The 13,898-nt window shown below is 43.1% G+C and overlaps 1 protein-coding gene across 1 annotated transcript in view; it reads left to right on the top strand.

Moving 5' to 3' along the window:
* The window catches only part of SELENOT (selenoprotein T), a 96,524-nt gene extending 82,972 nt beyond the window's left edge, over positions 1–13,552 (top strand). The window contains exons 5-6 of the mRNA XM_069213359.1: positions 10,080–10,234; positions 12,938–13,552. Of these exons, the coding sequence (XP_069069460.1) occupies positions 10,080–10,204 (125 nt within the window). The 3' untranslated portion in view covers positions 10,205–10,234; positions 12,938–13,552. The remainder of the gene's footprint in view (positions 1–10,079; positions 10,235–12,937) is intronic.
* Positions 13,553–13,898: the final 346 nt, after the last annotated feature.

Here is a 13,898-nt window from a genome sequence, read left to right as displayed (position 1 = left end):
TGGTACACCGTGACCATTAGCATTTTCAGTTTGCGGTGCTCCCTTTTGACATCACTATTGGTCTTTGGGTGTTCAGAAAGTAATTGTGGTGGTCGCAGTATGCCTTTGGAGGTTTGAGATTCCAGTCTCCTCAACCTCAGTGACTGGCTGTTGAAGGCTGGCTCACCGCAAGCAGTCATAGACCACATACAGAGATTGTGGGAGTCACTGGCAACCTGCCAAAGTCACTCCTTATTCATTTGCAGATGCCCCCGTTCATTCTTTATACAGTACAATTTAGTGCATTTCCTCCACAGTGGAGAGTCCAGGCCGTTTGGGCTATGATCCTAGTGTTTCAGCATTAGTCCTATATCACAGTGAGGAGGACTGCTGGCCTTCTGTTCGTGCCAGGCGGCACATGTGAGCTGTGCAGTGGGATCTGAAATCCTAGTGAGCACAGCACTATGGGAGTCTGTACGATTGTATCCAGATTTCAAGGGAGACTGCAAAATATCTGAAGTGGTGCCTGCAAGACTGTGACTAGGTCACTGACAGACCTCCCCCTTCCTCTTCTCATCCGGATTTGGCAGTGGTAACAGATGCATCATTTCTGGGCTGGGGAGGCCATCTGGTAGAAGTGGAGAGCAGAAGACTCTGGTCTCCGGCAGAAACCCATCCTCCACTTGTTAGAATTAAGGGTGATTTGCTTGGCTTTGGGTGCTTTCCTGCCCGCTATCAAACAGAGGCCGGCGTGAGTGTTCACAGGCAACACCACCGCCATGTGGTACTGCAGCAAGCAAGGCAGGGTTGGGGTCTTTGGTTCTTTGCCAGGAGGCTCCAGGCCTCTGGAAGTGGCTGGACAGCCATGGATTTTTCTAGTCGCAAACCACCTGGGGGGATCTCTGAGCAGCAGGGCAGATAAACTCAACTGCAGATGCCTGTGCAGACCACGAATGGCAGATTCACATGGAGGTGACTCAGGGCATCTTCCAGCAAAAGGAAGAACTCTGGCTCGATCTGTTCACTATCGCATTAAACGTGCAATGCTAACACTTGCACAATGGAATCCTGAAGAAATCTTTAAGTCAGAGGTGCATTCCATCTAGAGTGGAGCACAAGACTCCTGTATGCCTCCCAACCGCAACCTTTCTTACCCAGAGTTCTGAAGAAGAGTGAGAACAGTGGCGCCGAAGTCATCCTAGTGGCTCCGAATTGGGACAGGAGAGTATGGTACCCAGAACGCTTAGACCTAAGCATCTGTCCTTCGATCAAGTTGCTGCTTTTGGAGGATCTTCTGTCATAGTCGCAGGGCAGGGTCTTGCACCTGGACCCTTGTAATCTGCATTTCATGCGTGGAGGTGGGCCAAGAGTTGACTTCATGTGCCCTTCTTCCTGAGGTTGTTGATGTCCTAGGCATCTAGGTATCCGTTTACAAAATCAGTGTACGGCAATCCTTGGAACAAGTTTGTTGCTTGCTGCTGTACCTGCCAGATAGACCCACTACAAGCCAAACTGTCTGAAGTGTTGTTGGTTTTGTCCCTAGCCTAGTAAGGGTTTGCTCTGGGCACTGTTCAAGGTTGTCAGCATTTTTGAGGTTGCGGGATCAGATTTATTTGTTTAAGTCGCCTGTTGTGATGACATTTTTAAGGGTTTATAAGATTTGTCCACCAAAGCCCTTTGTTATGCCACAGTTGGACTTGAACGCAGTTCTTATTCTTTTGAGGTTTTCTCCCTTGAGTCGATACACTGTTGTGCATTACATCTTCTAGCCTTGAAAACTGTCTTTGAATGCTGTAACATCAGGTCAGCATATGAGCAAGCTTCAGGCTCTTTCTGGTCAGCTGCCTTTTTGTAGTGTTCTCTCCAGACAAGCTAGTGTCGAGGACCAGAGCGGCATTTCTAATGAAAGTAGTCATACCTTTTCACATTGGGAAAACTCTCTCTTCTGGCATTCTGGCATTCTTAGTTCCACCATATCCCTCCAATAAGGGGAAGAGAATCCATTGTTTGGATCCCAAGAGAGCAGCATGTCTTTGTAGATCCCACCAAAGAACATTATGTGTACTAACATCTTTCTTGGGTGTTCTGGGGAAAAGAATTGCAGGGCAATATAAAGACCATCTCTCAAAGGATTGTTCTCTGCATTAAGATCTGCTACGCATTAGCTAAAAAAGAACCTCCAGAAACGTTTAGGGCTCATATCAGCAGAGCCAAAGCCATTATTATTGCTGTGGCCCATGGCTTGCCGGTCCTGTATACCTGTCAGGCAGCTGCAGGGGCTTCAGTACGCATGTTGTGGAAATCCTACTGCTTCAACAGTCAGATCCGTTCAAAGGGGTGTTTTGCCCATTACGTCTTGCTGGAATTTTTGGTCTGATCCGATTCATAGACCTACCACCTTCATTCATCAGCTACCTTAACTTCAGTATTGCTTTTCTTATTTCCTTCCGAAATGAAATCTGTGCAAGGCAAGATTGCCTCGCAAGCTCTGTAACTTCAGCACAGTTAGTTCTGAAATACAGTGATCTTGCATGCACAATAGTGAATGGAGTAGTTTGTTTTGTTAGCACAAATTGTTCCTAAAATAAGATTTATGTTGACATGGTGATCTTGTGCACACATTCTTATTTCAGTATATTAGTTTTCTAGTGCCTAAGCTTGTCACTCATGTATTCTAATGCAGTCATTCATGTTTCCATGTTTGCGTACAAGCAGGTTTATATGTTACATGTATGTATTCTACTGAAAAGCCTTGTCATACGTGGCAGTCATGTGTCATCTCTGCTGAGCATTGCAAGATCTTCAGATTAATTGTAGGGAATTGCACATTCATTTTGCATTGTACCCATTGGGCTACTTCTGGTCCAATAACCATACCAAGTGTACTTGGATGGCTGGCTGTTCAAGATGGGCTTTCTTGCAAAAGATATCCATTACTACGTTTATTCCTGCACCTGCTTGGCTCTTCCATAATCCAGAAGCAATCCAGCCCCTGTTAACTATCTACAGTTTATAACTGCTATGCAGGACAGTTATTAAAAGTGGGCCCTTCCTTTAGAGGAGTCTAGTTCACCTGCTCGGTTTGGCAGTGAATGTCTCTCTAATGCTGGATCAGCCAGCAAGTGCCACCCTTCCATTACATTGTGAATCATCTTCAGTGAGTGTTGTGATGTCAATTAAATCCATATTACTTCCTATTGCAAGACTGTTTTCAATGGGATACGCCACTGTTGGACTTTCTTCAATGGTGGACTGTTGACTGCAGTCTTGAGGGAGAGCGCTGATAGAAATAAGTTCTTGCACTCACCAAAGTGATGGCTGCCTGGTTGGGAGTACGCCTTGAGATGGCTTCACTTAAGAAGACCAGAAAGGAGTGTCTCTTGCCAGTCATTCTTCTATAACAGAGGTTCTTAACCTGTGGTCTGAGGACACCGGGGGGTCTGCAAAGCCTACTCAGGGAGTCTGTGACTGCCTACAAACTTAAATAATATTAACACGTTAATAATGTGTACATAAATAATCAAAATGTAAAGGTGAACATTTTAAAACATTCTGTAAAGGTGAAGGGATTGGAATTGGATGCTAAACCTTGTTACCATCATATTGATTTGTGTGAGCAGTGGAAGTGCATAAAAAATAACATAGTATGGACGATGAGTGGCCTCAGTTGAATTAAGAAAAGCTCCAACCTTCCATTTATATATTTTTAAATATATTTGGGAAATAAAGAAAATTACATTTTAATTATTTGAGTATTTGTTTGAGACATGCTTGCTTCTGTATTTTTAGTGTATTGTTTTGAGGTTCAAATCATCAAAATGCTTAGACTGGGGGCTTCGGCCAGGGTCCTGTGCTTACAGTAATGACTCAGTGGGGTCCCCTAATTCCAGTAATGATTTCGGGGGTCCCATGGTTACTGTTATGATTAAATTGGGGTCCACAGAAGTAAAAAAGGGTAAGTAATAACTACTGTTATCAAACACAGGGTAGTGCAATTGTCACTGAAAGTCTTTCTCCCCCACAATTCAGGTGCAGACAGGCAAAACAACTGCAATGAACTATTTTAAGATGCAGTGAGTTCCCTTCTCCTTATCAGAAGGAAAGATTACTCTGACATTTGGCTGTGGACAAATGATGATGGGGGTCTGATGGTAGTTCATCTGTTGTGGAAAGAGCATCAGGCCGTGGACTACCTTTTAGTCTTCGCCGTCTGAATCACAAGTGGCTCAGCCGGTTGTGATTCATATTTGCCATGTGGCGCTCTGCTTAGACTAATGTTTTTTGTTTATTTGTGACAGGTCCACCAGGAAATAATTCCTGTTTTGCTCAAGGAAGCATCAGCTTCCAGATTTTACAGAGTATTTAATTTGTCTTCTAGAGTCCTTTGGCATTGTGGGCAAAGAATGATGCACTGGAATAATGCCAGAGCGCTTGCCAGTGGCTTTGATCAATTCAAGCATTCCATCCATCATCTTGTTGTAGCAGTTGCTGCCCTAAGTGCAATTAGTTTGCCCATATGTGCGTCCTTTGCTCGATGTGGTGTAGGAATCAAGCTACACCTGACTGAAGAACCCTAGTGATAGCCAAACTGGTCTTTGGGTCCTTGTGTCCTTGTTCTGGGAGGTACTGGCCTGGTATTTTGGGCACGACTGATCCAACTGGATCAGGGTCAAAACTGATTTGCATATAGCTGGGTCCAGACTGGGGTGGCATGGTGGACGAAAAACGATGGACTGGAGTTGTGGCCCGGAGCAGTTTCTAGTGGCTGAGATTAATTCAATGATTCCATTCATCACCTTGTTGTTGCTGTTCTATGGACCTAATCCATGCATTAAGCCTTTCTACTGTTTCTCTTACTCCAGAGAGTAAGAAAAAACCCAATAAGAATGCACAAAGCTAGAGTGATTCTGATAGTGCTCAATTGGGCATGGTGACCTCTGAATCCCAACCTTCATCACCTGAGGTTTCCAGCCTCTGCTGACTTTCTCTACGAGGTTACGGTCTGCCTACATAATTAAGGGTCCCATAGCCGGCTTTTTGGCATGTCTTATCTTTAGATCATGGGCTCCTTTTTGAGCCCTTAAATTTGTACTAACTAAAGTATCTTACTTGGAAAATTAGTGTTCGATGGCATGTGTGGCTGTAGATACACATGCTCTTCATACTCTTGCCATCTAGTGTTGAGTTTGGATGTGTGCAAGCTGTTTTTCTTAGAAGAAGTCTTGAGTCACAATGTAAAGTGACTTCTTTTTTTGGTGATGGTGTGCATGAGCATCAACTCCATTGTTAGATTGTTTTATTTCTGCCATCAGGTTCGTACCTGTTCTTCGGTGATCCGAGACCGCTTTTCCGGGCTCCATTTGGTACATCTACACATCTATTCCTGCCGTAATTGTTCTTGATCGCATTCTCCATTCACCTTTCTTAAATAAATAAAACCATCACTCGTCGATTTGATGTGCTTGACTCGTGGCCTTTGAGTCTCGTCCGCCGGGCCTTCTTTTCTCATCTCGTCTGTCTCCAACTACGATGAGTTGCTAATGGAAAGGACTCCATTTCGATTTTGCCTAAGCTTCCACGCAAAGTACCTTCACACAGACTTTCACCAGGTTGGTAACCTTTGCCTGTCTCCCGACCACGACGAGGAGAACTGCGAGGCCTGTAGATTCTTCCAATAGAAGAATACGTTGCAAGATCTCAGAGTGCGTTGTAAAGAGATGCAGCTGAAGGACCTCAAGGAAACACCCAGCATCTTGACACTCCACGACAGCAAACAGGAGGAAGAACTGAACGAGGCCTCAACAGCAGAAGAGGAGGCACTTTCCATTCCGAACTCAGAATTACAGCTCCGTGTGCAGATCCAAGATCTTCCTTCTGGACAACGTGCAGTGAGCACTTATGCCGCTGTCCAGCCTACTGAAAGAAAATCTGTTTTGACCAAAATTTCGGCTCCTGGGTAACCGCTGACTTCGGGCCATGATAGGCATGGACCATCTGCTAAGGATTCCCTGTACTAAGCCCTGGCATCAAAAGCCAAGCCGAAACACACCTCTACTATTTCGAGCCAACCTGTTTCTGTGCCAAGCCAAACATCTTCCTCATCAGCTGAGCATTTCCACCTCTACAACTTCGGCTGTGAACACCTCGGCACTGGAACACAGGTTACCTTTTGGTTCCGAAAAATACCATCCTGGCACCTGAACCAATATTAGAGACTACGGCTGAGAGGATCGACCCGAAACGGAAGAAAATTTGTATTCAACATTCTACAGGACATATTTTGGCAAAAGCAGTGCATTAGGCGCCTGCTCCATCTAAGCGCTAATTTACTTTCAAGGAGGCTATCCAACTACCAACACCTCTGAAAAAAGGACGTTGCCACTAGTCCTGTGCGTACACCTCTGCCTGCTTTTCCACCACCTCCTCTACCTCTCTCACCACCACCACCACCTTTTTCACCACATCACACATTTAGTGATTTAGGTGAGGTTACACCACAAGGCTTCCAAGACTCTTTCACAGGTTATCAAGGAGAGGGTGATACTATGCCTCAAACAGCCATAGATCCATGCAATACCTGACATCGATCCTCCCCCGAGGGTTATGACCTGGACCTCTACCCAGCTAACCCTTCACCCCCAAATGATACACCTTCATTCCAGGAACTAATAGCCAGAACATCTGCTTTCCACCAGGCCCCATTACACAAATACCCAATAGAGTAGGACCTTCTATTTGAAACTATAACTTCCACTACCAGGACTTGCCAGTATCTGCCCATACTAAGGTATGACCAAACATGCTGAAGAGATCTTTAAAGATCCAGTATGTGCACATATTATTGCCCCACATGTACAAATACAAGGCTGCAGCCTCAGCATATTAAGGGCCAGCTTCCTCCAGACTTGGGGGGGGGGGGGGGGGGAAGGGGGGGCTCGATAAAGGGGGGGTATTGCTATTGTGCCTGTCTCAGTCAATTTTGCACGGGCAATATGTCACCACATTCACTTGCTAGGCGAACACTTCACAGGCATAACAACACTATTCTCGACCTCAGCAGGATGTAGTAACAAATCCACAAGTGTGAACTTCACCCTCGAGTCCTCCTCCCATAACTCCTTAGGTGGGTTTTCCACAGATAGACCTATTTGCATCTGCAGACAGACCACGCAAAATGCCCAGACTTTGCCTCCAGACTCCTACACCCACTATCCGAAGGCAATGCTCTGGATGAACTGGTATGGGATATTTGCCTACACTTCTCCACCTTCTTCCATTTGTAGTTTGAAAACTCAGGAAAACATCTCATACCCTTATTCTGATAACTCCCCCTTGGCCTTGACAACCATGGTTCACCACACTGCTCCAACTTTCTGTAGGACCCCACAAGAAGCTTCCCCTCAACCCAGATCTTCTCACTCAGAACCATGGAGAAATCAGGCACCCAAATCCGTAGGACCTCAACTTTGCGATTTGGCTCCTGAGGTTATAGAGTTTGGTTATCTGAATCTTCCATCAGAATGTATGACCATTCTCAAAGTATCCTGTAAACCCACAATTAGAGCATATTACGCTGCTACGTGTAAATTGTTTTCTACTGTCATAGTAAATATATTGATCTGCTTCATCCAACTGTTCGACATTGTCTGCTATTTACTTCATTTGCAGGCCTAGCATACACTTAATACACTTGCATCTTGCTGCAGTTGTCGCTTATTTGCAAAACAAACAGCACTTATCACTTTTCAAAATACCAATGATCAAAGCATTTATGGAAGGACTTAAGAGTAATTCCACTCTGAGTTTCTCCTGCGCATGCTTGGAATTTCAACATTGTACTCACCAGACCTATGGGTCCATTACTTCAGCCGTTGCATTATTGCCCTCGCCAATTTCTGTCTTGGAAGGTTGCTGTTTTGGTGACCATCGCGTCATTCAGACGTGTAAGTGAACTTCAGGCATCAACCTTGGAAGAACCTTTCTTCCAAATACTCAAAAACAGAGTAGTCCATAGAACTGACCCAAAGTTTTTACCAAACGTAGCTTCTTCTTTCTACCTAAACCGGTCAGTACAATTACCAGTTTTCTTTCCGCAACCAGATTCAGTTGCAGAAAGAGCCCTTCATACTTTGGATTTAAAAAGATCTTTAATGTACTATATTGATAGCACGAAAGAGTTTCATAAAACTAAACAGATCTGTGTAACTTTTCCACCCCCTCACACAGGAAAACCCATATCTAAAAAGAGTAATTCAAGAAGGCTAGTTAAATGCTTTCAAACATGTTTCAGTAAAACTGAACTACCTTTCCCCATACCTCCTAGAGCACACTTTACTTGTAAAATCGGTGCATCTATGGCTTTCTTTGACAATATACCAGTAGCTAAAATTTGCAAATCAGCTACATAGGCAACTACACACACCTTCACTAAACATTACTGTGTGGATGTACTAGCACGCCAAAAAGAAAATGTAGGACAGGCAGTGCTATATACCCTTTTGCAAACAACTGCAACACTCACAGGTTAGCCACTGCTTTTTGGAGGACACTGCTTTACAGTCTGGGCAGAGCATGTGCATCTACAACCACACATGCCATCGACAGTATTGATACTTAACATGTGCTCGCCCTCCTCCCCGGACGCCTGTGACCGTTGCAGTATCTTCATTATACACATGCATAGACAACTCATACTATCGCTTACATTCCATTCTCATCGGATTGCGATAAAACAATCTAACAATGGAGTAAATGCCCATGTGCACTATCACCGAGGGGAGGAGTCACTGCCTCGTGGGTCGAGAGACTTCTTCAAAGAAAAACAACTTGCACACGTCCGGAACCCAATACTAGATGGCAGAAATATGTAGAGCACGTGAATCTACAGCACTACATGCCACGAACAGATGCTTATAGGGTAAGTGACATAATCCTTTCTCTAGCTGCCACTTAAGCAAAATGCATTAATGAGCCTCTGTCTGCTTCAACTACATCCACTGCCTTTTTGGTAGAACGGAGGATAAAGTCCTCGTTTTTTTGTTTTTGTTTTCTCTCTCAAGATAGAAACAGAATTTTGTATGTCACTGACACAATCCTAATGTGTCTGCTTAATAAGAAGAGGGAGAATATTTGTAGAATTGACCTGCATAGAGTGTTGTCAGTACATTCTTTGAATACATGCCTATTTTCTGACCTCAGTGTGCTTAGCTGGGAAGGATGGTGAGAAAACAGATGCTTTTCAGATGGTTGTCCATGGCAGTTAGATGTTGGTACAAACCGTTTGGCAAGCCTACTCCTCAAAGCCATTCCAATGAAGGGTATGGCAGCCACCCATGCCATCAAGTGGGTAGTTATATTCAGACAGTTTGCAATGCTGCAACACAGACTATTGTTTTGCTTAGGGTCATTGCATTGTGACTGTAGTAAATTGGTGTTTCTTTTCCTCTACCTTTTTGTAAGCTGCCATGGATCCTTGGCCCTCTTACTTTCTGGAATGCTGTATGGTTCATTTAACAAATCAGTATTTTCGCCATTAAAAAATACAAGTTTACTTGCCTTTGTTAATGTTCTTTCTGATGCTTGTCAGATACCTTTATATTTCTGCCTCTGTTCTCCAAGTCCTTTGAGGTGTGGAGAAACTGTGATAGAACTGTTTTCCCTCATGCTCGAATGACCTATTTGCTGTTCTGCACTACTTGTCCAGTGGAGTCCTCCAGCTTCAGTCAGGACTTCAAGTGGTACAATGGTGGTACTGATGGATCGACCCTGGTCAATTTGTGTAGCCAGTGACACACAAGGGGTGATAGAGGTTTACATGAGGATTCGGCAGAAACTAAATGTTCATTACTCTCTGCCCAGTGACTTTGAATGAAAGAAAACACATTTTTGGCCGCTTCTGTATTGAGATAAAAAAGCTTTAGATCAGTGAATGAATTTGCTGTGGCCTAAACTGCAGTTTGCTTATAACAAGTGTGATGGGGGGGGTTCTCAGGACCTTCTACTTAAATACTATTTCAAACTGACTCTCATAAGGATGCGCGAATAACCCTTGAGGGCGGAACCTCTTCCCCTTACTATTTTGCTTACGTTTCTCATATTAGATGTTCCTGTGTGGTCAAAGTTGGAGTCTGGTCAACTTCCATCCTTGCAACAGCTTGTACAGATTCTAGACAATGAAATGAAGCTCAATGTGCCCATGGATGCCATCCCACTTCATCGGTCATAGCAACATCTCTCTTAGCACTGGCAGCATCTTGTAAGTACAGTTTTTGTCCTCCCATTTGCCACGTTCAATTTCTTTCTCTTACCTTGTGCATAGATTACTAATTATTTATTGAGGCTTAACTCTCATGATAGGCAATTTATTTCCAAAAGCTATTTAGATCAGTGTTGTACTGTTATGTGATTATCACTCAGTAGGTGTTAACTAAATAGACACAGGCTACCCAGTGGTCATAGTTAAGGTTGTTAGTAAAACAATGTTCATAATTAAGATAATCAGCTGCATAACTAGCAGTTCGGTCGAAGTGCTGCATACAGGTGCATTGAAACACTTTAACTGGAGTTGTATGTCAACGGCGTTGTAACAAACCATCTCCAAGGTGCAAAGTGAAAAAGACAGATACTTTATTACTTGTTTCCAATTATAAGACACTACCCTGGCTCTGTTGATATATTTCCTGGACAATATCAGGAGCCTAGAATGGCAGTATGTTTCCTCAGGGCACAGGTCCCCATAGAATCTTCCTTACCTGTATCTACCTCATGGATTATTGAGTCAGGCTGACCGAATTTGCCTAGCTTTCAGATCTGGAACTTCTCTATCAGAGGTTAGTGAACCCCTCCCAGCTTTCAGTCAATTCTCTGCCTGATTTACCTCCACATTGTCTTCAGTATTTTTCCCAGATTTTTTGTATGCCCAGAGTAAGACCCTATCTCAAGTCCTGGCATGGGTTCCAGAAATCCCAGAGCAGCTCTGGAGAAGAGACCAGCCCGTGGTGCCAAGTCACTAACCATATTGGCTGTGCAAGCCTCATTATAGGTATCAGTCCTGGGTGCACTTGCTGATCCTTTGGAAATAGAAATAGATGATTCCTCTGTGGATCCATCTTCTGGGCCACCTCCCACAGAGACCTTGTGTGGGAGAGCTGGACACCTGTTACAGCACTGATACCAGTGACCACCAGCCGCACTTCCAGTTCGATATAACCAGGCTGGCATGTCCAAGGTTGGGCAGCGTGCTCTATACGGAGACCAGGGCCCATGCCACAGAATGAGGCCATCTAATCCTTGGTAACTACAGCAACAACTTATAATGCTTCCTACTCTTACCCTACTATACCCTGCGCCAGTTCTAAGTCCAGTCATAAAGCCCCAGTTTCTCAAGCTTTCATGTTGATTTTAGACATAGCCTTTTTTTAGTCCGTTTTTGTCCAGTGTGTTCAAAATAACAATCAGGCCCTTGAAGGCTGTCCAGTGTTTGCATTCTGGAATTCCCCAGTTCAGTCTGCGTTGTCTATGGGAGCTTCATTTGAGGATTTTTTTCCCAGAGCCAGTGCCATCTGCTCAGTAATTTTGAGAAATGTAGGTTAAAAATTTAGCTATCTAGATAGTTGGATACACGAGACCCAAGCAGGCACCCAACTTTAAGTAAAAGAACAATCTGATTGGCTAAAGGGACTTTTTTTTCCCCTTGTTTGCCTGGCTTCTGCCTGTCCAGTGGGAGCTTACCTCTGATTGTCTGACTGCAACATGAAGAGAAATGGTGCACCTGCCATTACAGGACAAATTATTGGTCCCATGCCCTAAACATGAAAACAAAATAAGGTATAAAAGAACATGGTAGGATTACACCAGGGTAATGTCAATTTTGCTCCTGCCAAATTGATGTCAGTAACAGCATTGAGCCTGGTTCGAAGGTGTTAGGCGAGAGCCCAGATGATCTTCATTGCTGCAGAATGGCCAACACGGCCGGGATGCACTGTTTTACTTCACTCTTCATAACACATCACAGAAGGCTCCGATCCAAGCCCAATATCCAGACCAAATTCCAGCGACGATTTTTCCATCTAAATCTACATCCTTGCACTTGCCAGCCTGGTTCCTGAGTTCAAGCAACATAGCTGCTTCATTAAAGAACATAAAAGGCTGAAGCATTGAAACATTGTATGCTTGGAAATGGAATAGACCCGGTCTCCTACCAATTTACCTTTGCATAATTATGATCAAATTTGACAAATTATGCAGCATTAAGTAAAATTATTCAAATTTTGTATTTAGTGTTAAATGTTAGCGCAAAATTAACCTTTGCATCCATTTTGACGCGAGGTAAAGGAAACGATTTCAACTAACATTTTTTTACAAAAAGAACAAGCAGCAGTTGCTTTCCTATTGAATCGTTGCAAACATTACCATGCATAGCTTACATGTTTTGCTGCGAACAGCTCTTAATTAGCAACTTGGAGTAATGTAATTTCAGATATTTCACGTAAGAAGCTTAACGCAAAATTATCCACGATTATGTCAGCGTAATGGAAATTTAGCTTGGGCCTACTTAAAATGCCAATGGCAGCATTTGAGCCTCGTTCACTTCCAACCTGGAGCCTTTGTTTAATCATAACTTTGAAGGATGTTTGCATTATGTGTCTTACGTCAGCAGTGCAGCCTTTTTGTTATAAAAGTTTCTCAGCACTTTGCATCCCTTAATTCGTCATCGAAGTTCCAACTCAGTGTTCCTCTCCAACACAGGTTTGTTTGGGAAAAGAAGGGCACCTTTCTTACAGCAATTGTTCCAACTATTTGAACATCCTTGGTGATGTATTTCTCTTTTGATAAACTAAACGTGATTTGTTTACCTCGGGGACATCGAACGAAGTCTGCTTGTTGTACAACCGTTTTATTACGTTTCAATTATTTTGCTACTGCATTGCTGCTCTAATTGTTTTCGCCTATCTTTCAGACCTAACCGATGATATTTCTAAAGGCAGCAGCGTGGCTGAGGTTTATGAAGGCCTGCACTGAAGACAGATGCTGTTGGTGCAGGCTGGATGCCCTTCCTTGTAGTCTAGCTGTTCCTCCTGAATACATTGGTGGAAGACAACGCCCGAGTGCTGGCATATCCTTGTGCTCTACACATGAACGGAGCGCAAAACAATTTGTATAGTTTCATCCTTTTGGACATGCACCATTTAATTTAAAATATAGTTACAATAACAATGCTGGCATTAATTGTATTTTTATTTTCTGCCATGTTTTTACTTTCAAATGGAATTGAGTAACTTGAGGATTTTTTTCAGCGATCTGTTGTCCTTTTTATATGAATTTATTCTTGTATAGTTTTATTTGAAGCTAAAATAGTTTGGATGATCCTGATGACTGTTTTATGTACATGACAATTGGAATATTAAAATTACCTGACTTTGTTTGGTCAGTGCTGCATATTTTTAAAAGTATATGACATAATTATGTAATGTATAATATATACAAGTTTATGTACTAAATTATATGCAAATAATGACACCATTTTGTGACTGCAGAAGCGAAAACTATCTAATTAAAATCTTTGCCCAGCTAAGTCGTGCAACTCAGTTATGGATTTTTTAAATGTCATCTTTTTACCTATTCTTAATATTGAAGACACAAAGTAAATTACATTAAAACTTGAGAATAGGCACAATTAGTTTTTATGCTTTTTGTAATGCTGTTCTCTGCATTTGATGCTTATTAACTCAGTGGTCTTCCCTTAAATGAGTCTTGTCGTACAAAACATGGGGACGACAGCAGGGTCCTGGTTTTATCTCTCATATAAGTTTCTCCCCAAGTTGGCACTTCTGCTTATGATATAAGGTAAAGTCTACCCCAACAAAGAGTCATGGCATTTGAGAGGCTGCTTCCGATTTGACAAATGTTGTCATCTGACA

Source organism: Pleurodeles waltl, chromosome 11, assembly GCF_031143425.1.
Source record: "Pleurodeles waltl isolate 20211129_DDA chromosome 11, aPleWal1.hap1.20221129, whole genome shotgun sequence".
Classification (NCBI taxonomy): Eukaryota; Metazoa; Chordata; class Amphibia; order Caudata; family Salamandridae; genus Pleurodeles; species Pleurodeles waltl.
This window is presented reverse-complemented; position numbering and strand designations above follow the sequence as displayed.